Source organism: Emys orbicularis, chromosome 10, assembly GCF_028017835.1.
Source record: "Emys orbicularis isolate rEmyOrb1 chromosome 10, rEmyOrb1.hap1, whole genome shotgun sequence".
In the NCBI taxonomy this organism is placed as follows: domain Eukaryota; kingdom Metazoa; phylum Chordata; order Testudines; family Emydidae; genus Emys; species Emys orbicularis.
The window spans coordinates 59,234,906-59,262,870 of NC_088692.1; the positions used below are offsets into that span (position 1 = coordinate 59,234,906).

A 27,965-nucleotide genomic window follows, 5' to 3' on the forward strand; every position below is an offset into this window, starting at 1 on the left:
CCCCAACCTCCTTTCCAAATTCTTGTATAAGTATGTCATATTATTCTGGTAATTTAAAAAGGACTTAAGGGGAATTATCTCATTGGCAAGACAACAAGACAGAGAGGTCACTTTGCTACAGTCCATGTCGTCTTGTTTAATTTGGGAAGTTGCCTCCTTTGTACTCATTTGTGTGTGTGTGTGTGTGTGTGTGTGTGTGTGTGTGTGTGTGTGTGTGTGTGTGTGTGAGATATATATTGGTTTTCTCCATTGGGAGATGAAGACTCCCTGAAATGCTAAGTAACAATCCAAGCTATTAAAACCTCCAATACTCTTGCTGGTCAGGAATTATGTTTGCCTCCCACCCCTGTGCTCTAGCACACCTGGCATACCTAGCTATATCAGATGCAGTTTAAAGCAACTCAACATGTTCTAGGTTTAAATTTACTATGATTGATGTCACACAAGACATTTTTTCAGTTTTAGTTGAAAAATACAAAAAACTAAGTGATTTGTTAAAAAAAAAATCACCACTGATGGACATGATAGAGACTTAACTCAGAATACCAAAGAATTTAGTAATCATGAGGAATTAAACAAAAAACTTGTAAAATAAATGCATCTTAAAAGAAATTTGGTGTCGAGTGTGTTGTCTATGAGGGTTTACATAGTGGAAAGATCATTTGGATGTTCCTCTGTCATGTTCCTGAGAAGGCCAGCCTGGTAATGCTTCTGTAAACAGATGCATTAACCTGATAATGGTCTAAGTATCCAATCATTTTTTAACTGTTAAATGGGGAGTGACCACAATGACCTTTGATATTTTTACATTTTCTTTCATTAGTCGGATTAGTTCTGTAATTCATACATATGAGTTTCTTTCTATCCCTTGGTATTTGGAGAGCAAATGCCAATGGGAGATTAGATAAAATAGCTTCAGAGGGAATAGATATTTTAGTGCTATATTGTATTTCCTAGGCACTACTGAAATTTGTATTTGAAGTTTTGTATTTTGCTAGAAGCAAAATTTGTAAAACAATCTAATTGTGGTCTGTTCAGTTTCCTCAGAAAATTATACACTTGATATTCTCAAAGAATACATGAACTTCATGATCTATATTAGTGACAGTAATATTAGTTGTATCCGGAGGCCTCACTCATATTGGAGCCCCACTGCACTAGGTTCTGTTCAAATGCATAAGAACCAGCTATGGCTCCAAAGCTATTACAATCTGTGTAATGTTAGAAATAAGATGCAATAGAAGAAGCTCTCTCTTTGGAGGATGGAAATTTGGATCCAAACCAAGCAATGATGTACCCATGGATTATGGTCCTATTGAAACTGAGTTGTATAGTCCTGTTGTAGTCCCATGCAAATGTAAGAGTCTTTTCAGGATCAGAATATTGATTAGTAGGGTGTTGCTGTAAGTCACAAGATGTTGTCTTTCAGTTCACACTTATGGCTGGGCTGAAGTCTGTAGTGCAAGATCATACTCTGGCTTATACATTTCAGGTGGGAGGTTGGGTGCATGATGTAGATCTCACCAAGGACTCCATTTTGGAAGAATTATAGAAAAAAACATTTGCTGGTTCCTGTGGGTAAATTTGTCGTCATTTCTACACAGTCCCTAAACAGCTAGATACAGATCCTCGGCCAAGGCTGAGGAACACATAATAGAGTTTAGAGGAACTGGGGGAGTGGACAAAGGTTGCCATTTAACTCCTCTGATTCAAGGCCAGCTGCAAGCAAGGCCACTTCCCTGGCATAATTTAGAGCAATCTGAAGGCTGAACAAAGTGATGCCAGCAATCAGTGATCCCCAGAGACCAATATGGCAGCCTGGAATCAGGAGAGCATTAAGAAGCTGTGCAGATGCCTTCTTATCAGCAGCCACGCCCCTTATGCTGGCAACAGGGGTGGATTGGTGTAGGAGCCATTACACTGGATGATCCTCCCAGGACAGTGCTGGCTGTAGGACCACTTTGCACCAGCAATTTGGCATAAAGTAACTGCAGTACAGCACAGGTGCCAGGTCTGAGGGCCACATGCTGTGCGGTTGCTGAGTGCCCTCAACACCCATTGAAGCTAATGGTAGTTGAGAGTTCTTAGCACACCTCTCAGGATAAGGTGCTAGTGGGCTATGGTATAAAGAACAATAAGTAATATGATTTCATGAAGAAATATCTTGCCAACAAACTTGACTGTTCTTATTTTATAGAATTATAAAAATATACAGTATCTGCATTTTAGTGAAATATTTGATACATTATCATTCAAAAGTTTACTCTCAACTACCTTTAATTGGCTTGGACATAAGCACAGTCATATGGACTGAAAATTAATTGAAGGACCTTAAATAAAATGTAATGATGAATGGCAATGTATCCGGTTGAGAGGATGTGGCTAATTGAGTACTACATGGATTCTTGTTAGGCCTAAGTATTTTTCAGAATCTTCATTAATCTTCGGCAAAATCATGAAATTCATGGCTGATGGTAATGAGGAGGAGGAGATCTGAACACAGTAATGACCCAGAAACAATACAGTGTGGCCTAGAGAACTTGGAGAAGTGTGCTGGCCATGACAAAACAAGACTGAATGTGGAAAAATGCAAGCTGGGGGCTGTCACAGATCCATGGGTCTGCTCTGTGCCCTAGCCTGTAACCAGTCCCTCGGGAGTGACCCCTTAAGTATGCCAGGCTCCAAAGCCCCATGCAGTTCCATAGGGGCAGGACTCCAAAACTGAGCCTTCAGGTGCCAGTGAACCCTGTCTACCTTTGTGGCTCCCAGCAGCAAGTCCAGCAGAGCCAGACTCCTCTGGGAGGCTTGTCCTTTACTCGTTCAGGGCACAATGCTCCCAGTAAGTATTTGCAGCAACAGCAGGCATCTTTTTCAAAACAAGATAATTTATTAGTCAGCTGGCATACAGAATCTGAAATTCCTCAGGTTAGCGTGGAGTAACAAAGGTTAAGACGGAGCTCAGCCTGGCCAATGTCAGGGCTCTACCCAGCCAAGCTGCTGTAGAATTTTGGCCCTGTCTCTCTGTCCCTTTTTCCATGTGTGCGCACGTGCGTATGTGCTGTGTCTCTGTGAGCTCAGCTCTTAACACAGCCACCTGACACCTTTCTCCTTTGTTCTCATGCTGGAGGCCTTTGCTCAGCTTCCTTGCACAGGTAAGGAGAAAGAAATCTCCTTCCTCTTAGGTGTTTGTCGGTAGGTGTATGTCGTGGCCACTGGGGTTTCCATTTGTCTCTTCGGCGCCTCCATTCAAGGTTTAGACTTTATTCAGCTTGTTAATGATTCTGGTTTCCAACCAGGCTGCTGAGTCACCACCTCATCCCTTCCCTGTATGCTCAGTGCATAGCAATGCAAAGCCCAGAGGAATACTGAGGCGTGCAGAGGAATCATAAAAATATTACCAACATTTCCAGATTTGTCATAGGGGCAAATAACAGGAGAGAGAAATCTGAACAGCATGAATGGGATTGTGAATATAAATTTTGAAGAAACTTAGTGATGTGATATTGAAGGGGGGAAAAGGACAGTGGAATTTTGATCATATATAGAGACATCATATCACTTGGCCAAGGAGGTCACGGTCCCTCTCTACACAGCTCTAGTGCAACTGCACCTCCAGTATTGCATTCACATCTGGGGACTTCATCACCTGGGAGATATTGACTAACTGGAGGGAGTTGAGAAAAGAATAACAAAAAAGATTAGGAGACTGGCAATATTGTCTTATGAGGAAAGAGACAAAGAGCTAAATACCTCTGTCATGTTGTCCTAGTACCAATGAATCTTTGGTTCTTTTTGGCTAAGCAATGATTATGGAAGAGACATAACAGTCTGCAAATATTGGAAGGCAGTAAACACCAAGGAGGTAGAGGAGTAAGGAATAATGAGAGGAAATTAAGAGCGAGAAAATGTAAATGGAATATCAGGGAAAGCTTTCTGACAGATTGAATAGATGCAAAAGAAAAGTGACATCCCCATTGCTTGGTACACTTATAAATGGAGTAGATAAAATACTAGCGTATGTCCTGAAGGGAACAAGCTACACTGGTAGGGAGATGGACTAGATATGTTCTGTGATTCTGAGGTTTATATAATACCAGCCCTTCAACTTTAGTCTGCTCTTCATACATTTTCATTCTACTGACACTCCCTGAATTAGGTGTGAAGATTTTATGTGAATGTTTTCAGAGGGGATGCAAGATGCCAGGACTTTGGCAAGGTTACAATATTTGGACTGCACCTCTTAGTGCAATGCCCCCTCACAATATTCAATTATTCTCTCCTGACAAATATAATATAATGAAAATTAATATTAAAATGTGTATCTGAATCACTCTGATAAGCTCATGATTCAGATTTCCTCTGGAAAGAAATGAGCGAGTGGGTGCCAAAGCAAGAGGGAGTCGTGAGTGAAGGATACGTGCTGCTCTTCAGAGTTTTATAGCATGCAGCATGTGTCAATAGCTTATAGACTGATCAGATGTTTCTTTTTTTCTCTGTTAATGCTACTTGTTCACATTGAGCTGTTTGTAAATTTTCCTCTTCTTCTTCTATTACAAAATTCTATCTTGTGTTAAGTTAAAATCAGATTAAAACTGGAAGAAATTTGGCCTAAAATAGTGGTACAAGTCTAGTGCATCTATCCTCAGGGTTTTACGGTGAAGTCATTTTCTGGCAATGCGTTGTATGGTAGTTCAGGTACTGTACATGGCAATCTTACTATCACTCTGTCAAAATCAGACCGTAGCATGAATTTGAGCCACGCGTGTTGGGCCCTGATATTCCCACAGATATGTGATGTATGCTATCTAGACTTCAAAGAAGTTTTTTTTCTTTTGTGACTTTCTGTTTCCATGAAACATGTGGAAACAGTCCTAGTGTACACATGAGTAAAAACCAGAAATATGTGACCCTAAAGTTTGATGGGAAATTCTAGACACATTAAAAGAGAAAAGCTCTCCTCCTTACCCAGAGAAGAATATTCCTTGCCTTTGAGAAACTTATGATGTTACACTAATTCCTTCTGACCTGGCTTTTCAGGAGCATATGTAAACTCTAACACTGATTCGGAGGAAAGAATAGTGATAAAAATACTTATATCTAGTGCAAACGGTAGCTGATGATCTTTGTAGATTCATCCAAAATACTGAGGGGGAAATAAAGGAATATTTAACTGGTACTGCTAGAATTTAGAAATTTCATTTACTTCTCATCCTTTTGGAAATGCTTCCGTAGATTCCATAAAATTTTACGATCTGGTAAATGTGGTTGCTGTATATTGAAAACATACCTGAGCTCTTAGTGTGCTAAAAGTTTGTTTTACGTATTTGTAAGCATTTTGGGGCAGGAGCTGTCTTTTTGTCCTGTGTTTGTACAGTGCTTAGCACAATGGGATCCTGAGCTGGGACTTCCAGGTGCTACTGCAAGACCACTTATAATAATAATAATAGATCATTTAAAATAATAATCTCCATCTCCAGCCCAATTGTGGGCTCAGAACTGGATTCTGATTTGTTTGGTTATCATATTTAGATTGTTATAATGTGGCTGTTACCATGGGATCTAAGTACCTTTTTGTGTAAATAGATGCATTTATTTTTGGCACTTCTTCCAACTGACAGATGTCTTTTGCAGACTAGCTAATCTCACTGTAAAAACAACATGAATTGTGAGAGCAATATTAAAACGGTGGCATATTTAATCATAATAAGGTTCCTGCACTGCATGTTATTTCCACATGATTTTGACTTCTGAGCTCTATATAGCATACGACATTGATAGTTGTGGAACAGACCCTATTACCAGTTCAAAATCATTTCTGTTAGATTTCCTTGTGTTCTTAGATCACCGGTGAAACTTCTGTTAGGACATTCAGTGACACTATTGTCTGTGGTCTGTTCTCTCCTTTACACATGGAGATTAATGCATTTAACTCCCTTTAATACTAACAGGAATTATGGCTGAAGTCCATGTCTTCAGCACCAACCATACCGGGAAATGGGCTTTTGCTTAGTGGACCAAAGTGACCAGTATGGAGATTGTAAACTCTGTGGGGCAGATTCTGTCTTTTGGTCTATGTTTATATTCTATCTAGCACAATGGGGTCCTGCTCCACAATAGGTGCTGCCACAAGACAAATTAATAATCATAATAATGATTAATAATAACTAATAATCCATTTTCTCTCTCCACAACCTGGATGTCAGGCAAGGGGCAGCTATACAATTGATTGCAGCCATTACTAATAGCCCACAACATTCCCACAATCCCACGTGGGATTAGTAGCCAATGAATTCACATAATTTGGAGATCCGTCGTGGCTACAGACACCCATAAACTTCCTTGTCAAACAAAGGGTAGAGAGTATACCTCCATGGTTGTTCACCTTTTCACTCCACCCCCACATCAATCTACCAGTTCTCACAACATTTTGGGTTTCCCACCGCATGATGATTTCATCCTAGCTGTGTAAATCCTCACAGATTTAGAACGTGCTTTTATGGTGGTTCTAGTATTTGTTAGTGCCCTTTCTCTTTTCCATCTCTCCCTGTAATAAAAGGTCAGACTGGAGTATGTTCTTGACTTGAATCCTAACTCAGTACTGTCTTCAGAGTGTAACACTGTGATCTTTTTGGTCATTTTGCCTCATTCAATTATGAGAGGAATCTCCGTGTGCACGTGTTTCATTTTGCTCCAAGCTTTTTGGTGTTTTTACATTAAGATGTAAAAAAAAAAAAAACCAGTATAAAAGAAAAGATCTAGTATATTTTTTAGCCTTTGTCATCTAAGTCCAAATACTCATTCACTCTTTGGAAATAATATCCAAATTCACTGAGTTAAAGTGTGAGGTCAGCCTAAGAAATACTGAAGCAGGTTTAAAATAATCTTCTGGGAGAGACAAAGAGAGAGACAGTTTGGGGAAAATGAATAATGGGAAATTACGTGAACTGGGATCTGTTAAATCATATACACTGGGAACAAATAACTTCTCAGCAATATTCACTTTCCCTTTCAACCTCCTTCAATTTTCACAGTTTAATTAGCAATCATGGTAGACTGGGAATCGCAACACTATCGCAGGGTAAATTGTGAAGTAAAAAGTGACTTTTATTGATGTAAGAAATATTTTAATATTTAAGATTAAATTTCTAGATCCTTTCATCCTAAAAGATAGTAAAATGCTTCACAAATGTCATCTATACAGGGAACATTTCACCTACTTTGGAAATGCAACCCCTCTAGAATAATGTGCACCCACTCGTTAACAGCTCATAGAGCTGCTAGTCAACAGTTTAGGACAGAAAGTGAAGGAAAATTCCATAGCATGAAGTTGATGAGGGAATTTTAGGTAGAAAGAATGTATCCAAATTATTACTTGATCAGGAAATCAGTGTTTACCCCCTGAGTCTTCTGAGGTGTCCCTGGGATCTTTGATTGCCACAGATAGCACTTCTTTGTTGTCTCATCCAAAAGAAAACACATCCAGCAGCCTAAGGTCTCTGAGTCCACTCCTAACCGCATGCTGAATCATTGATTCAATACTAACACAAAGCAAGGATTGCTACTTCCTGAGTAGCCAGCACCACTTCCTGCTGCATCATGGTTTTTCCCTAGAGTTCCCTTACCCAAGTACTAGGAGTAATAGTAGCAGCAGTATTACATAGCACACACATCACATCTGCCCCTTATGGAAGGTGATTATAGAATGGTGTTATAATTTTTGAGGGAAAGGGCAGCCTTTACAGTCATAGGATATGTGCATAGGGTTGGTATATGGATGAAGGAGACCCTCAAAATATAGAAGTGGAAGGAAAAGTCTTTGGACCTCTTGTGATCTGACAATTGAAATTGCCATTAAATCTTTTGATGAAAAAAATGAAACATTTGCAAAAACTTTCATTAAAAATTTGTTTTGATTTCCCCCCCACAATCTCTACCAACTAGCATCTTGTGTTGCTACCTACCCTATCTGAGGTCCTTGTGCATCTTCATCCCAGTGGTGGCTGCATTTCTTTGTGGCTGTGTGGATGTTCTTGTAAAGCATGTTGAGTTCCATCAGGAGGAAAGTACACTATCCTGTCAAAATATATGAACTAGATGATTATATAATTCATGGTACAGAGAGGATAATTCTGATTCCCCTCTTTTACATTAATGTGTGTTCAAGTTGCCATATCACTGAAAGACAAGAAATAATCTGCCAATTAAGCAAACGTGTATTGCTTAAAAAATTGAAAATATGCATTTGAAAAAATAGATCTAATTTCTGTGAATTAGTTTGATATATTTCTTTCTCTTTCTTTAGTATTGTGATATAAATTATTTCTCTAAATTCTCAAAAAAAAATTAAAATATGCAGCCGCTATATATATCCTCCCCTTGGAGATTTGTTTTTTACTTCAGTTTTCTCAAAAAGTCTGTAATAAGGAAAGAAACCTCTTCAGTGAGACATGTGAAGAATAGACAAACAGTGAACCATTGCTTCTGGCTACCCATTTGTCTGTATCTTTTGGATGGTCGCTTACGGTCACAGATTTCTATAAAATGTTCTTTTAAAGAAGGGCACTCAAGGTTCAGTTCACTTCCACTCTTTGTATTGCTTTCTGAAAACTTTCAAAGCTGCTGTCTCAGCAGCACTTTCTATAGACAGTTGATTTATTTCACAAGGTACAGACTCCTAGTCAGTGGTTTTTCTGACTTTTTCCGTGTTTTACAAAGGCAAGAGGATATAGCATTGCTTAGGAAAAATCCATTTTCTCCAAGTAAGGCTCTATAAATGGCATTTATTTAACTGAATATTGATCACAACATAAATCTCATAGGCTTATCATTCCTGAGGTGCAGGAGAACTGGAGGGTGAAGTGCAGAAATTGTCTCAGTAAAAGATATGGAAGGTACAATATAAGAGTGATGCACTGGAATTGTTCATGCACTTCCTATACTTCTAGATAAGATTTTTCAGCTAATTCCTCACACACAGTTTAAATATTACTCTAGAGAATTACACAATCTATAGAAGTTTTGCATGCTAAACAGAAAAGGGACAGATATTCAGTTATTTGTATGTCAGCTAGAAATCTGGACCATGGCCCTTATGACAGAGAAAAATCTCTCCTTAACTCACACCATTCCCTATTTTCAAAAAATGACAATATTCTGCAGCTATCTGTACCTGTACCAAAGCATTCGTGCAAGATGTAGCATTTGGGGCCATTACTATAGAACACTGAAGTGCTACTTTTTTTCCTGGTATGTGAGAGACAGACAACAGAGAGACTGAACACAGAAAACCTTTATTGATCCTGAATATGGGATCTGTTTTCACCATGACAAAAGATTAACAATGGAATGCTGTATCCTGTGTAATAGGACATGCGTTGGTTAATACATTTCTTGGTGAGATGGAAAAGTAAACAGTGATGCAGTAATATTTATAGGCAAAAACATTATTTAGGTTAGTCAAGACTAGAGAAAACTATGAAGAATTCTTGTAGGGACCAAACAAAACTAGGTGAATGGACAGTAGGATGGCAGATGAAATGCAGTGTTGCCAATGCAAGCTAATGCACACTAGAATAATAATTTCTCAGACACATTACTGAGATCTAACCAACCAGGAAAAAGAGCTGGTTATCATAGTGGATAGCTCAATGCAAACTTTTTATCAATGTGAAGCAGTGGGTAAAAATACAAACAAAAATTCAGTGTACATATAAAGAAGATTGAAAACAGTACTGAAAATATAATGTTATTATATAAATTATGCTTATTATAGTAATTATTATACTAATATTATACTACTATTCATATTATATTTACAAGTTACACTGTATTAAATTCTAATTATTATGCTAATATTTGTATATTGCTTTTATATACATCAGTGGTACAGTGTTCACTCACCTGATTAACTGTGTTCAGTTCTAGTTACCCTATCTCAGATAAGATCTAGCATTGACAAAAGGGGTTAAGAGATGGGTGACAGAATTATTAGAGGGATGGAAAAACCTGGAACAAATATTGAAAAAGATTAGGGTGACTGAAGTAAATGCAACTCCCCACCAAGTCACCCCATTGACTTCAGCAGGGCAAGGATTTCACCTTAGGAATGTTTTTCATTTGGAGTTAAAATGAATCAATGAAGACAGAAAGGGGCTTTGAAATAATGTTGTAAATAAGTAAATCCCGTTGTACATAGATTTGTGATTCCACATCCTTCAAGATATGAACCAAAAAGTTCTATTTGTGCATAACAATAAGAAGGGCATGTGTGTCACTGTTCACTTTTCCATCTCACCAAGAAATATATTAAACAATGTGTGCCCTATTACACAGGATAGCGCATTCCACTGTTAGTTTGGGAGAATGTCTAGGCTGCAGTGCCAATGTTAATTTGTCATAGGTCTGACTCATCATGGAATCTATATGCTGTGTATGTTTTAAATAACAATCAATTAGCTGGGTATAATTTCCTCTCTGACTGTCTCTCTCCCTTCTTGCCTATCATCTTCAGGTTTTTAATGTATTGTGTTATTCCCTTCTACCACCATTGCTGACAACTTCTCTGCCCACTAATGTGCCAGACATAACACAAGTCGAGGATTCAAAATGACTTAATGACATGAGGGTTAGTAGGGAGGAGAAAACAACAATACTATTAGAAAAACTGCAGACGGAGGAAATACAGACTTATGTAAAATTTTCAGTAGTTCTTACTATTGTGGTGACTGAATGGCCTCCAAGACAGAGTTCAGCCAAGTCGAATAAAGGGCTTAGTTTATCTGCAGAACAGAACATATGATAGCTTTGTTCTTGAAGTCTGGATCAGAGATTAATCCATGTGTACAACAAATGAAAAACCTTTTTGGCCTTATTTGCGAAGGTGCTGACCACTTGTAGCTCCAACTTTTGTCTTGGAGAGACTAAAGGCCTGATGGAAAACTCACTGAAGTCAATGGGAGGCTTTTTATTGACTTCAGTGGGCTTTGTATCAGATCCTCAATGCTAATTTAAGGGAAAACCAGATGTCTGTGGCATTCGATGACCAGCATTTTAGGGCAGTATTAAAGATCTAGAAGATGCTGGCCCCTAGTCTTTAATATACTATGTCCCTGTTGCTGCTGCAACTTCTGGGCTGCTAGATGCCAGAATATTTTTGGTTTTGAGTGTGCTGTATACTTTCCACCCTGTATCTCAATACGATGAAAACATTTGTGTTTGTGTACACATACATATGTACGGTATATATACATGTATGTGAAGAATGTAGAATCTTTGAAAATATGTATTTGGGGGGAGTCTAATTCATTTTTGGTACCACAAATCTTTCTTTTTTTAAAAGTAATTTTACAAAGTTGTTTAGATTTCTGAAACGACATTCTCAGGAATATGTATGACCCTCTAGATGTAGATGTTGGTTTAATGCTTTCTATTTGTCATGTTGACTTTTGTCCTTGCGGCACTTGATACTACTAGCTATCAGTATATGGACCTTGTATGAATCTTATAGGTACTGACCTGGGTGCTCGATTGAGCAATTATAAATTACAAGTCTCACCTTATGTGTCACAAGCATTGTAGATGTAATTTTTGCTGCTTGCCTAAGCTTTGTACTCTATAATTCTCTTGGGTAACAGTGATTAGGAAATTTAATCTAGGTTTTCACTGCAATGCACATGGCACCTAGATTCCTCATTTGTCTCTTCTAATGGATGTCCAGCAGTTATGGCATTTCCCATTCTCTGTCATTGCTGGTGCCTTTCAGACATGAGATTATGAGTAGAACAGAAACTGTCTGAAGATCACCCCAGATAGGATTGACATCATTCTAATTTGCTAACAGCATCGTCTGCGTACTTGTCTCCTCCAAGATCTTTTTGTAGGCAATTTGTTCATTTTGGCCACCTTTGAAGTTAAGGACTCTGGTCTAGTAATGGATATGATCTGATGTACAGAATTATCTTCTTACTTAGACACAAAATGTCATATCAACAACAACTGTGAAATATTACCAAATAACTCCCCTTTCTTGGGCAGCTAGATGTTAAAAGGCCATTCTGCTCTTTCATCATGTAGAGAAAGTATTATAACTTTCTTTCTGGTGTCATTAAAATAAGCTTAATTGTATATAAAATATGAAAGGAGAAAAAGCTGACATGTAGAAGTCTTTTCAAGTGCTCAAGAGCATAAATTGACCTCCAATTACATTTTGCATTGTTTTTCTAAATTCCTTTCTTTTCATGCATGACATTTTCCAAACTTTATTCTAAGTTACTTTCTCATTATGATGCTGGATGAGCTTTAGAGCTACTTAGGCTATTGTTGAATGTTCAAAATATAGACTGGGGGAAAAATTGGTTAAAGCTGCATTTTTTAAAAAATGTCTGTAAAAGCAAAAACATTAATGACCAGATATTTTGACTTAAGAATTGCTCTTAGTTTGATATTTGTTTTATTCTGCTAGTGCAACACGAGGTTTTGTCACTGCACTGTATATAGTACTCCGAGCTCAATCTAGCTCATGTCAAAGTCAATGGAAAGACTCCCATTGACTTCAGTAGGAGCTAGATCAGACTCATTACGAGGTCACCATAAATGAAGGAGTCAGATGTTCAGTAGTTTATTCTGTAGTCCTGTATAGCATTTTGACTTTCATGATCTCTTGTCTTAAATGTGAGCTGCTTACATTGCTTCTTTTTTGTATGACTTCAGAAACAAACGTCAGTAAATGGACAAGAAAATTAATTTGAAGGAGATTCCTCATCTCTTCCCGACCCACACCCTAGTTTTTTCTTTGTTTTTATTTTCTTTTTTGTGCATATTTTGATACTGATTAAAAGACTTAGAGGCACAGGTTTAGAGACTGAAGTCCTCTCTCCACAAGGCAGGTATGACATTGGTAACAGAAGTGCCAGCTTCCTACACTGCCGTACCAATGTGCCTCAACCTTTACCTTGGAGGTGTGGGGGAATACTTGACTCTCCAGCCTTGGCTTCTCTACAGAGGATGCCAAAGGTGATGGTAATTTTAGTGATAGGGACGACCATCCACTAGGAGCTTGGCTGAGAATCACATGAAACTGGTGGCTACCAAAATGTATCAGATGGTAAAGATTTCAATCACTACTAATCTAACCTGAATTTGAAATGAAGACTGAAAGAGAAAAGGTTCCATGTGTCATTGCTAGTTCTCTTTCTATTTGTCTATTATAATAACCTTGAGGGGGGGGAAATCTTCATTTGTAAGTTGATCAGCTGAGGTCATTGTGCTATGTTTTCCAGAGTTGATAATTCAGAAGATCCAGTGTATGAGAGTTTAGAAGAGTTCCACGTTTTTGTCTTAGCACATATATTGAGAAGACCAATTGTTGTTGTAGCAGACACAATGTTAAGAGACTCAGGGGGAGAAGGTAAGTTTTTCATTAGCACTTTATGCACCTAGCTAAAACAAATAAATGTAGTAGCAAAGGAATTTTAGAGCACATTATAACAGTCTTTTTATAATGATGTCCATAAACGAGGGGTACCAGTGCAGAGCATTTCAGGGATTTTAGGTCTGTGGAGCCCATCATCTTTCATGTGACTTGATTCATGTGTCTAAAACCATATACAGCACTGTGAACATTTGCCCCATTTTAAAAACAATATTGAAATTCAGGGAATCCATAACAGATTTATAGGGCAATCAAGCTCTGTTAGCAAAGTTCTAATTCTGCTGTATTCTTTTCTCCTTCCATACTCTGCAATCATCATTTCTCTATCAGTGTTTATGCTTCTTTTTAATTTTTCCTTCATATGCATTTCCTTCTAAAGTTTAAGCCCTTGTTTAATATAAAAGTCACCGAATTTAAAAACACATTCTATAGTTGTATGGCTTATCTGAAGCACATTGAAGTCATTGACTGCAATGGGCTTTGGATCAACTCCCGGGTCTAAATACATTTTTAAGGATAGATCAACTTTTTATATTTTCCTATTGACTTACTAAAAGAGGGTAGGCAAATATTGCAATTCATGTGGACTGTACCATGTGAATTAGGACACCAATAACAAACCACTAAATAGTGAATTGTGCAATGTATCATCAAATCAAATAGTTTGCAAACAATTCGTGCACTAAAATGTGTTCTGAGAAAGTGGTTTGAACCATTTCAAGTAATGAACACATTTATAAAGTTCAATTTGTTTGCACATAAAAAAGTGAAGTTAATCCAATAAACTATTCACTATGAATAATTTGCCCAGTTCCTATTATAGTCCTATTTTTTTCTGAATGTTTTTGCATATGTTATCCTATGATGGGTCTTTGTATGTAGTAACACTTATTATTAATGTCATCTCAAAATTCCCACTATAAGCCCCTGTTTACAGTTGCTTATAACTTTGCCAAACTATAACCACTTAGTCTAAAATTTTCCATGCTGAGTGTCTGCCTTAGGCTGAATTCTTTTGGAAAATTTCAGCTAAATTTGTTTGGCTGTTTCTGAGAACGAAGCTGGGTGGACCTGTATTGTTTGCCCATGTTAAAAAAAAATTCTAGTGATCTCTTCTTTGAGAAGCTCTAACACCCTTATGCTTTGGAGCAGGGATTTGAAATTTGGCAGGGCTGGCCTTAGTGTCAGAGAAGTGCCTTTTGCCATCCCCATCTAAATCCACCCAAATTTGGCGAAGTTCTGAGCCTTTGAAAAATCACTGTTCACACATGCCCAGGGCCAGACAACCTTAATTATGGTATTTCCTAACTTGCAATCTTAATAGTGTTCTCTTAACATAGTTTTCAGAGCAGAGCTAGAACCTTTAAATCCACCCCCCAAACCTCTGCCACTTGAGGTAACAGCATAAGTGATAGCAGTAGCAGGCTGTCATTCTCTATGTGGAGCAGCACTGGGGAGAGGGAGAGGGTATGAAGCACACACTTTGCCATGAGCAAGCATGAACTGCAATTTTTGTAAAGACTTATACACTTGGATAAAACTATATATATTTTCCCTAGCCTCATTCTTGGAAATTTCTGAACCATTTTGGCTAAAATTTATCAAACATCTTAGCCTGACAGTCACCCAGCATGTGAAATTTCAGCTCAAATGATTATAGTTTGCCAAACTTATAGGCAACCAAAAACAAGCTCTTATCCTGGGAAGTGTTGCCACCATCTTATGAATAGGCAGTGCTAGCATCCCTGCCTATATTGTATAGCGAATAATGCACAGTTAAATAGATCATCACATAAAAAAGTATTTTTTCCTGGTGCAGATTTTTCCATACTTTTTCCCACATTTTTGTGTTACTAATGTAAAACAAGTGTTGAAATACGAGTTTAACTGGGGCAGGCTTGAAAACTAACCGTGTTTAACACGTAGATAGTACTTTCCTCTTCAGAGTGCCTTGCAAACATTAATTCATCTTTGCTGCCTCCTACCAAGCTGTGAAGTAGGTAAGTGTTATTAATTATCCTCGTTTTACAGATGGGCACACTGTGGCAGAGATTAAGTGATTTTTCTAAAGTCACAGAGGGAGTCATTCTCAGAGCTGGATTTAGAATTCAGGAATTCCTAGCTGCTAGTCTGTTACTCAGACCAATAGACCATGTTTACCTTTCCATGAGAAATGATTTGTGGTTTTGTGGGGGCAAAAAAAGGTGTTTAGTCACTGCTTAATGGGATATTGTTCTGAATGTTATAGTTATATGAAACTTATGACTTGCATTACTGTCTCATGTATAGTATAAGAGCCTCTGTAAAATAATGAGGCTCCTGTATAATAATACATTAATTGGTACTGTACTCCAATCCTTGACTCTGGGAGCCAGCCTTACCCTGCTCTGCTGTGAGAACCCCCACTCCTGGGCTGTTCATGCACAGCCTCTGGCGTGTAAGCTGCCCCTTGGCTTATGTAACCAAATGACACTAGCCAATATCTCCGGTCCCAGACACAACCCTAGGAACCTCCGTCTTGCAGTGTCCAGTTATGCCTGCTCGACGCTGCAATCTTATATGAGTTTGTCAATTTAACAAAGACATTTATATGTACCAGGCTTGTTATCCCAAGGGGAGTCTCTGACATGCTTCAAACCAAATGCGCTGCTTCGGGTGGAATAAACAAACAGATTTATTAACTATAAAGATAGATTTTAAGTGATTATAAGTCAAAACATAACAAGTCAGATTTGGTCAAATGAAATAAAAGCAAAACACATTCTGAGCTGATTTTAACCCTTTCAATGCCCTTACAAACTTAGATGCTTCTCACCACAGGTTGGCTGGTTGCTCTTCAGCCAGGCTCTCCCCTTTGATCAGCGCTTCAGTCGCTTGGTGTGGTGTCTGTAAATGTGGGTGGAAGAGAGTGAGAGAGAGCATGGCAAATGTCTCTCCCTTTTATCATGTCCTTTCTTCCCTCTTGGCTTTGCCCCCTCCCCTTCAGAGTCAGGTGACCATTACCTCATTGCAGTTCCAAACTGACCAAAGGAAGGGGGGTGACTCCCTCGAAAACCGAACAGCTTCTTTTGTTGCTGCCTAGGCCAGCGTCCTTTGTTCCTGTGAGGCTGGGCTGGGTTTGTCCCATACCTGCCCTGATGAGGTGTGAACTGCCTCTTCGTTCTTGGAGAGTTTTTGCCTGGGCTTGCTTTAAGCCATGATGATACATTTTCAGCCCCATAATGTATACATGAAATTATAACCTATAACATTACTGTAACAATTACTATAACATCACTATAACAACCAGGCTCAGTGCATCATGAGCCTTCCAAAGACCCAATATGACAAACTTTGCATTGAATACCACACAATCATTTTATAAAGATGAACATGGGGGTGTAGGGTGTTCCCCGAGGTACAGAGAGTCACAGATACTTTAAATTTTCAGGCACCCATTCTCTAAAACCTCTGCCACTTTAACAAAAAAACTAGAAAATGTAATGTATGATGATAATAAGTTGGCCAAATCAATACATGAAAAGGGCTTAGAAAAAATCCTTCCCCAATATACAATAATTGAATGAAATATCAAAGAACACAAAGGAAAAAGGAGCACAAACACTTGAACTCTCCCCTTGCAGAGACAATACTCATAACAAATTGTAAATGAGCACTACATATGCAACAGTAATCAAAGAAAATCTGTTTGGCAAAGAAATCTAGTAGCCAAGAATATAATCAGACTACATTGCCAAAAAAAAAATTGATACCGCATGTTTGGTGCCAATAATGAGAAACTTTTCCTTGTAACTAAAAATATTCCATGGAAAATTCAATTCTGCTCATGTGTATCAGACATGAAGATCCTGTTGTTATACGGTTACATCTTCACTAATAAACAATTGCAATTAGGGGAGAATTTGGGACAGGAACAGAATTGTTTCATAATTATTTCTAAATTGATAATTCCTTTAAAATTTTACCATGAGACTTGAACTGTTCTTTAGACTATTTTCAACACCAAAGAATTAGGTTTTCCCCTCACTTAACACTGCCTGCTGAAACCCACATGTAGCTCTGATAATGTTGAGTAGTAACTGGTATAAATTATATAAATAATGTCAGGGTCCATTTATTCTCTCCATCCCATTTTTTATTGTTTGTTTATTTCAAGAAATCTTGCATCTGTCTTTGCAGCATTTGCACCTATCCCATTTGGAGGAATTTACTTGCCATTGGAAGTTCCACCTAACCGATGTCACTGCTCACCTCTTGTCCTGGCTTACGATCAAGCGCATTTCTCTGCTCTTGTATCCATGGAACAAAAAGATCAACAGAGAGAACAAGGTATGCTGAGAAATTTCCTATCTAGTCAATATTTTGTGGTGGAGTGGAATGCAAAGTGCTAATTGCTGGTTTTTATCTATCTAAAAGGAAACTGCACCCATTGGATTTTACTGGGTAGGCTCATTTTAATCATCTAAGAACAAGACTGGAGCCAAGAGCTCCTGAGTTCTAATATTTGCTCTAATACTGATTTTCTCTCTCTGACGTGCTCTTAACCCCTTTGTGTCAGCTTACATATATGGAAATGAGATACTACTTACCTGTCTTACACTAGGGATCCTGAAGGCATTCATTAATTAGAGTTAGTAAAGTGTTCTGAAGATGAAAAGTGGGTCACGCAGTTGTGATTGAAAGCTTACATAGGGTATGTCTACACTGCGATGAGGAGATATGATTGCAGCTCATGGAGGAGCTCATAGCCAAGTTAGTTTTGATCTAGCTAGATCAAAGCTAGATCAAGTACCAATAGCAGTGTAGTCAGGGCAAAATGGGTGGTGGCCCAGGCTAGTTTCCTGAATACAGCCCCTCCCAGGACCTTGGGTAAATGGCTAGAAGCTGGACCATGCTAGTCATGGCTACACTGCTATTGTTACTGGAGCTAGCTTTGGTCTTGCTGTGTGCTAAAGTCACACCTCCCGATTGAGGTGTAGACATACCCCTAATGAAAAGTATCTTTTGAGTTGTGTATTAAACATATTTTTCCTTTAAAAAATCAGTTAACATTTTTATTTCTGATCCACTTGCTGACATCTGTTCTTCTGCAAAAAAAAAAGTGATAGCAGCTGTATAAAAATATTTTACCATACGTTTGTATACTAGGTTTCAATCTGTTGAAATATTGGGCTAAGAATGAGAAGAATCTTAGTGCCAGATTCAATCCTACATCAAGAGTTGAGGAGCTGGTCATGGCTCCCTGACCCTGAATGCCGATCTGCACCAGCCTCAACAATGCTTAGGGTATCTGCTCAGCTGTTCTAATGCAAGTCTCTGCTTTTCAGGTTCCCTCCCCACTCTGAACTCTGGGGTACAGATGTGGGGACCCGCATGAAAGACCCCCTAAGCTTATTTCTACCAGCTTAGGTTAAAAACTTCCCCAAGGCACAAATCCTTCCTTGTCCTTGGATGAGTACTGCTGCCACCACCGTGTGAGTTAGACAAAGATTCAGGAAAAGAACCACTTGGAGTTCCTGTTTCCCCAAAATATCCCCCCAAACCCCTTCACCCCCTTTCCTGGGAAGGCTTGAGAGTAACTAAGGTGGGCACAGACCAGACCCTTGGGTTTCTAGGACACTAAAAACCACAGTCAGATTCTTAAAAAACAGAACTTTATTATAAAGAAAAGTAAAGAAGCACCTCTGTAAAATCAGGATGGAAGGTAATTTACAGGGTAATCAGATTCAAAACACAGAGGATTTCCCCTCTAGGCAAAACTTTAAAGTTACAAAAATAGGGATAAACCTCCCTCTTAGCACAGGGAAAATTCACAAGCTAAAACAAAAGATAATCTAACGCATTTCCTTGCTATTACTTACTAGTTCCGTAATATTAGATGCTTAGTTCAGATATGGCTTAGGGAGATGTATTTTCCCTGCCCTGGTTCCTCGCTGACCCAGAGAGAACACAAAGGAACACAAAACAAAAACCTTCCCCCGCAGATTTGAAAGTGTCTTCTAGGGGAAGTTTTTTGTTTTGTGTTCCTTTGTGTTCTCTCTGGGTCACTTCTATTGGTCCTTTTGGTCAGGTGCCAACCAGGTTATTTGAGCTTCTTAACCCTTTACAGGTAAAGGAAGGATTAACCCTTTACAGGGTAAGGAGGGATTTTATGCTACCCTTAGCTGTATGTTTATGACACTGGTGTAGGGTCCTTAATGGACCATATGCTAGTGGAGGATAGGCCTAATTCCACCACATCCCTCTTTTCCACAGCACAAACCCTATTCTTGGGGTGATGGGATAGCTAGTGCAGACCTAGATGTGGCACATCTGTGCCAGCTGGGATTTCTCCTGTGCCAGGGTAATTCTCTGCTGACTTTTTGTAGCCATTCTCCTGCTGCATATGTGTTTCCCATTACAGTTAGAAATAGGAAGATGGTAAACCCTTTCAGTAGTAAAATTCTTAGGTTTCTTTAACTAGAGCATCCTAACACGTTGCAGGCTCAACCATCTAGCCTAAACCTGAGGCCCTACTGGGCCCATGTTATTCCAAAGCTTGTAACTTCATGCAGGGTGGTGCCCAATGAATCCACCCAGACTCATGAGTGTTCAGGCCTCCTCACAAGTCCATTCTCCCTCGGTACTGATGGAAAGGTAAAGCTTAATTCAGAGGAAAGACCATTAGTGCATCCTGATCTCTGCAGGTTCAGGAAAGCCTCTCTCCACAGACCCCAATAATATTGTCCCCATTGAGGGAAATCTAACCCCAGCTGCAAGGACAACTCACCAAAATGTGTGATCCTGTGAAACAAACCATCAGTTAAGTGAATCGCAAAACTCACACTTACTCAGCAAGTGCAGACATTTCTGCTGATTGAGACTGATACCACACCAATCAGGAACGCAAATGATGGAAGAGAGGGTGGGATTTGCATGATGGTGAGGGGTAGAGCAGAAAGACGCCTGCTTCCTCTCTGTTCTGCCTTTTATGGATGGCAGTCCACTGGCCAATCCCGCGGACTTCAGCAGTCCCCTAGCCAGGAAGGGCTGAAATGGTCCAGCCTGCACTTTGGTGTGGCTCACCCTCCCAATCCAATGCCATCTGTAATAGCCAGCGCCTCTCATTGACTGTTTAAGTTACGCTTTTGGAGGGTACCATGTAGTCTGAGGAAAATGTATAGCACGTCAACAGCAACATTCTGATTGTTAAACCAGAATGGAAATTGGTTTATGGTCTGTGACACAGCTCACGTATGTACGCAGATGTTGCAGATGTCCATATGGCAAAAATACATGTCATCAATCAACTTATATATCCCTTTGCTGGGGAAAAAAAGTGGCAGCTTTCATTTTGCTAGTTTACGTGAAATTATTTATGTTGCCTTTGAACACTGTGTTCACATTTTCATACATGTGCAAGCTGTGTGCATGTGCGACGACAATTACCGTGCTTCTGCATGTAGTCACAGCAACTGTGCGTGCAAGGAACATTTATGCAGATAACTGTTCATTGGCTTGTGCACACATAATCAGCTAAATCCATATGTACAGGCAGTTATAACCACTTGGACATGTATGTACCTTGAGAATTTCTAATTGAATTTTGGGGGGAGAATGGTTGGGGGAGTTACAATACACTATCATGAATAGGAAAAATTGTGGTTAAACATTAAACAATTCTAGTTTTCCCCAAACAGCCACTAGATAGAGGCAATATTTTATACTGAACTATAAAACTTTCATATGAAATCAGCTCTTATGAAAATATCAAGTTGCTCTTCTACAGATGGTAATTATTTCTAGACATTGAAAGTTTAACCAGTTAGCCACCAACAGCAATTCTTCACCATTCTAAGTGACATGTACAAAGATATCCTCCTGACATTAGTACTACAGCATTCATTTCAGACCTCACTTCGTCTGATCCCTGACGATACATGTTAGGTGCCATTTAATTGTGCAAGATGCAGTTTTCCTCAAAGTTGATTGTTACGCTATCTATAGTGGCTCATGACCATGTCTATAGTGGCTCATGACCAGGGCAGACTGTCAAAAACAGGACAGACACCCCAAACTGGTTTTAGATTTCACCAAGCCAGTAACATATGTGAACTCCTGGATCACTTTAACAGTCTCGCCATGCAGTTACAGACAGTTCCCTTAGACTCTTCAGTCTATCTTGCCACCAAAGCAAACTGGACTTAGTGATAAATGGTCACTTACATCAAAAAATCACACAATATTCAGGTTGCTTCCAGTGTTATACTTATAAGAAGCACACAAGATCTTTTATAGGGGAGAAGGGAAAAACGCCCTATTTATTGAGAATATAGCAGTTAGCATATGCTTTTCAGTTACACACACACACACACACACACACACACACACACACACACACACACACACACACACACACACACACACACACACACCATGCACACAGTCCTGCCAGTTGATGTTTATAGTTACCAGTCCAGAGTCTGGATCAATCTAGTGGCCAGCCAGATTGGTCTCTGTCGGTCGCGATCCGATGCTCCTGGGGTGTGGCAAGACGAACCCAAACCCCATGGCAAAGCACTCTGTTCTTATAGTCTTTTTTCTCTGTTGAAGTTTATGGATTTTGCTGTGTCAGTTTATGACCGGTTACTCCTTAATTGGTGTTATCTTTTGATGTAAACATTCCAAAACACCTCCGAGAGGGTCATCCTGTCCCCGATTTGATTTAATCAATTGTCTTTAGGTGTGCCAGCCTCCACCTCAGGGTCGTCAATCTGCCCTTCCTCAATCATGGATGCTCGTTGATGGTTCTCTGGCATCAAGAAGTCATGATAAGTGTCTTCGCTCCTCCTTTCTTGACCATCTGGTTAACAATGGCCTTCACACCTTATCTTTTCCTCATGCATGCATTCCTCATTCACACAAACAATCTTTTACAGAGACCTTTGAGAATACAAACAGCAGTATTTTATATCGAGCAAAAAGACATTGTAAATTAAACCTTGCTAAGTTTATAACCAAAACAATTCACATTGAGGCCCAGGCCTTCAACGTTCCCCTAATCTACTTAACATAGACACAATACAGGATCCTGTCTCTTACTAAGTAAACCTTAAAACAAAGAATTAAAAAGGGCCCAATTTGTAATCCATAGCACGTGCCTGGGGCAGCAAGCCGCAGGGGGCAGCCTGCCGGTCCCTGTGAGGGCGGCAGTCAGGCTGCCTTCAGCGGCATGCCTGCGGGAGGTCCGCAGGTCCCGCGAATTCGGTGGCAATTCGGCAGCGGGTACGCCGAAGCCGCAGGACCGACGGACCTCCCGCAGAAATGCCGCCGAATCGGCGTGACCAGCGGACCGCCCGCAGGCGCGCCACTGAAAGCCGCCTGACTGCTGTGCTTGGGGCAGCAAAACACATAGAGCCGCCCCTGTTTCTGCTATTCAAAAAGGGTGGCTGGCAGGATGAAATCAAATCATACATTTATTCTCATAGTACAGTTATAAAATCCTGCTCCTACACCAGTTCAAAAAGACCAGTCATTTACTCTAGATCAATTGATACCCTAGATCTTACACCAAAGACAACTCCTGTAGGCAATCCTGTAGTAAACTATCTAAAGGTTTATTAATTAGGAAAAGAAATGAGTTATTTACAGGTTAAAGCAAGCAAACATATACACACAAATGAGTTATCCTCTAAATCCTAAAAGTGACAGAGTTGTAGTGAACTGTCAAAGTGTCTTTTAGGGCAGACCCCAGAGGTAACCCCCAGGATCTCTGGCTTCACTTTGGCTTCTCTGGCCCTGTGAGAGTTCAAACAGCAAGGAGATGAAAAATCTTTGTATCAACTATTTTTATTTCCCTCTTCCAGCGTTCAAAGCAATGGGACAAGGCCTTCTGCATGTACTTCTCCATGGGTGGATAGGGCAATTAACAAAGCTTTTGTCTTATAATGGCCTACTTAAATTTTGATAGTCCTCCTGGATGGGCAGGGGGAACGATTCCAATGCCTGGGTTCACGAGTTCAGAGCAAACATTTTGCAAAGCTATAAAGCAAAACTTACATATTTTCTTATAGCATGGAATACCGACATTACAGGTGAGATAAATGCATGCAGCAACTTACAAGCATTTCATAGAGTCTGAACACTGAATACATTATTATAAGATAATACCTATTTTGAGCAAAAACTAACATCTAGGTGAACTGATTTGGTCTTCAGCTATGAGTTGGCAGTTCTTAGCTAATGCCTGCAGCCTGGACAAGAGCTGGCATCTGGTTAATGGTGCAAATGCAGTTTTCCTCAAAGTTGATAATGGATACCTGCTTTTGTTATAATGAAAAGGGACTCTGTTTTTGTAAATGCCACATGGATTACAGCTTGACAGATCAGTACAATACAATTTTACAAATATCTCTTTGTACATATAGAATTTTCACATGCAAAACTCTTCATCTATGTGAAGAGGGTGAAATTCACCCCTGTTCAGAAGGTCAGCATAATGCCAATGTACTACGTACTCCTACTTAAGTCCTCAAATATGTAATAAAAATGGGGATTCTTTTGTTTATGAAATAATATAAATGGTTTTTCCTCCAATGGGAGCCATCAAACACATTTTAATGTCTTTTGCAAAATGTACAGAAATTATTTTGAGTTATTCTTTTTTATAAATTTCGGTCTGAACTATTAAATCATGGAAGCTAAGTCATCCACAGATAGAGGCCACTTTTGAAAATTTGGGCATATTTTCTTCAACCTTTTTACTGGACCCAGAAACATTTGCTGCTGGCTGACAACAGAATGGAGAGTACAGGTGCTGGCAAAATCACTAGAAATAAACAATGTGACAAAAGAAGTTATCACATTAAAAGTCTAAGACAACTTAGATTGGGAGCTCTTTGGGGGAGGGCCTTTTTTTTTCTGTTCTGTGTTTAGCACTTTACACAGTGGGGTCCAGTCCATGACTGGGGATCTTAGTCATGATGGGTAATACAAATAATAACTAATAATAATAATTACAAAGTTTTGTGGGAACATCATGACAATTAAAATTGTTTCCATTAGTGTATACTTGCACTATTACAAATTGCTACATATGTGTATTAAAGAACCAATCCTGCAAATACTTGCTATTGGGCATAGCACTAGCTATTATGAATGGTCCCACTGAAGCCAAGTCACAGTAGTCAGCATTATGCCCAGTGGCAAGTGTTTCCAGGATCTGCTCCTACTACTATGGAAGAAACAATATGATATTTTATTGCATTAATTGAAAAAGAGTATGTTGTATAATTAACATTATATCATACAGAAACACAAGGGCAGAGTTAAGGTTGTGTGTGAAATGTTCATTTTGTCATTTTCTGACTTTTGAATGCTTAAACAGGCCCACTCACTGTACACTTATTTGTAGATGCGCTTGGATGGAATATAAAATAGAACAGTTGTCTTTTCTACTATGGGCCAGATCCTGGCCACTATTCCAGGTGCTTTGTGACATTCCATCAGCACAAAGCAGCTGGTCTTGTTCACTTGAGGATTCTTCCTGAGCGGAAGTCTCCAGTAGCGTAACAGCTCCTACACCAATTCCCATAGTGGCCACAGTGTTGGGAGCATTGATCGATCAAACAGGGTATGGCAAGAGTTTCCCTATGCTCTAGTAATTCCTGGCTACTGTAATGATCCCCTACTGCTCTAGCTTATGCGAGGTACCAGACCAGCCTGGTATGTCACCAGCCGTACTATCAGGGGAACATAAATGTGGCTTAGTGGTAGACATCTTTGCTCCCCACCTCTTTGGTTCTGCATTTAGTAAAGCTCTGTTCTGCCACAGAAGCTAGCCCATAGTCATTAGCTGAGTCAGAATTCCAGTTAGTTTCTTTTAGTAGATCTGAGTGCAGAAGAGGTTATCATCCTACTCTACATACAGCTACCTGGATGAACACTATCTCATTCAGACTCATGACAGACTTGGCACCAGGTTGTAACTGAGCTATTGTGCAATTTGAAAGACACCTCTACCTGCAAAGAAACTGTCCATGAAAAGTTTCAGAGTAGCATTGAATCTATCTCCCCTTGTAAGTATTTTCACACTTGCTTCTTATCAAACTGTCTGTACTGAGCTATCTTGATTATCACTTCAAAAGTTTTTTTTCTCTTACTTAATTGGCCTCTCAGAGTTGGTAAGACAACTCCCACCTGTTCATGCTCTCTGTATGTGTGTATATATATCTCCTCAATATATGTTTCACTCTATATGCATCCGAAGAAGTGGGTTGTAGCCCACGAAAGCTTATGCTCTAATAAATTTGTTAGTCTCTAAGGTGCCACAAGTACTCCTGTTCTTTTTGTCCATGAAAAGTTTCATTGTATGAAGTTCAGCTAAATACAATCCATTACTCTAGAGGCTTACTGTTTCGTTAGAACCACCTCCCCCTCTTATATTCTTTATCAGTGGTGGGAAGAAGCATTTCTAACTAGACAGGTCAAAGATCAGAGAAACAAACACTGATTCACTACTGGTGGAATAAATAGTAGTTTGTAAATAGCAGTTCAATTGTGAATAATTAACCTAGGATGGCAAGTATTATTTGTTCAATGAAGAATCTACCCAGAGTAACAACCACAAAAATCTGTTTATAATGGTGATAGCCTTTGTTCTCAAGTGGCCAAAATACCGTCTGCCTGGGGAATGGGCTGTGTCATTCACCCCTTAAGATGGTTCACTTGGAGACCTCACAGAGCAGATGGAGGATTTCAAGGGTCTGATGACTGACTTTTGAGGTAGCTGGTGGATGTGATTGTTACTACAGAGGGCTCTCTTTCCCGTCTCCTTTGATCTTCACACAATAATATTTTGTGTTAGGATGAGACACAATAATAACAGAAGATATATACAAGCCACAAATGTGAAGTCAAACACTGTGGGCATTTTTGTTTGTTTTTTATTTGAATGTGAAAGCCCCAGTGCTTTTGTAGCACAGGGGTGATAGAGATTCCCATCTGAAGTTGATTCCCTCTCTTCATCAGATCAATTTCAAGTTATTTGAAGATACTTTTCTTGGGGGAGTCAGGAGGAGACAACTAAAAATGGGTCTCTTGATTTCTAGACTGTTACTGTGAAATAAGCAACTGTCACATTGAAATTCTTTTAATCATGGGTGTTTAGCTGATTATTCCTAAAAGCCTTTATTCATGAATTTGTCAGTTCAAAGGCACAGTAACTCTTTTTATAAAGCCTGATTTCCTGTAAGTGGATAAATGTAATGGCTCTACTCCCAACATAGCTCAAAGCATCCTTTGATTTAAATGTTACAAGGAGACACTATGAAGTAAATAGCTCCTGTGATTCTGTGTAGCTTACATCCCACAAATTCTCTGATCAGTTTAGAAAGATTAGTGTTAATTACTTGACAGGGTCTGTGAACTTTTGGGGAAACCAGAAAAGTGGACAGTTTAGTTTATTTTAATTGATTTGCGGTTGTTTTTCACATTAGTTTGCTAGCTATAATTGTGTTTGTTTTTCTAAGCTTTCCAATTGTATTTATTTACCAGTGATCCCTCAACAAAAGAGAGACCAAAACAAAAAAACCTCCAAAATTTTGTTTAGGTCTGGCCTTGGCAAAGGCATATATGCTGTAAGTGCAAAAATGTCAGATATATAAAGGTTTTAATGCAGTTCTCTTAACCAAAGCAAATTTCAGTCATAATCCTTTTAAAAATATTACAGATTAAACTGTCAAGATGTAGCCACTGCTGCTGTCGTAGAAAAACATCGCCTTTCTGAAATTTCTCTTCTACATAATTTAGTTCTGCTGCATTGATTCTATACAGCTTTGCTGCTACTCTCTGTTTTGGCTAATTCTCAAGGATAAGCGCTCCAGTAGGCAGCTGCATCTCACTGATTAGTGTAATCACCTCTGTGGAGGCTCCACTGAATATGTATAAAATTTAAGGGGAAAAAAACTGTCATTGCCTTTCCCCTATTTCACTCCTTCCCTTCTTCCTGTCCCTCTGCCTCCAAGCTCTCCCCCCACACACTCACTCTTCTTTCACTTGCTCTGAAAGAGATGGATGTCAAGATTTTGACAGAGTTTGGAAAATTGTCCTTGACATTTACGGTTTCTAAAAAAAAAAAAAAAAAAGCAGCACTAAAAAGTGAAGAATTATAGAAGAAGCACAATAAATGTTAAGTCTGCTTTGGTTGATGTTAATTTTGAAATGGTTAGTTAAGTGACAAGAAGTGAAGGGGAAGCATGGCTACGAGTTGATTGGAGTATAGATGAAAGCCTCATAGCTCCAGGATATTAAGCGGAGGATATTCAGGTGCTCCTAAGCATATTATTTTTAAACATATTTTTTAAATGTAAAAGGATCAAAGTTTTCATATCTTCCATGAGATTTTGGTATTAAAGCTTAAATGTTTCACTTGTGGATAACAAGTGGCCCAATAATAAATTAATTGCAAAACCAACAATCCTGCAGGTTGTGATTTGTGGCAAGCAGACAATGTGGATTTACAGATACTCATGTGGGAGTGTTGCCTAGTAAGTACAGT

General features: G+C 39.1%; 1 protein-coding gene across 1 annotated transcript in view; it reads left to right on the top strand.

Annotated features, from left to right (window-relative positions):
- OTUD7A (OTU deubiquitinase 7A) overlaps positions 1-27,965 on the top strand; it is a 127,875-nt gene that overhangs the window by 84,817 nt on the left and 15,093 nt on the right. Inside the window, exons 7-8 of the mRNA XM_065412413.1 lie at positions 13,278-13,405; positions 17,609-17,758. Of these exons, the coding sequence (XP_065268485.1) occupies positions 13,278-13,405; positions 17,609-17,758 (278 nt within the window). The remainder of the gene's footprint in view (positions 1-13,277; positions 13,406-17,608; positions 17,759-27,965) is intronic.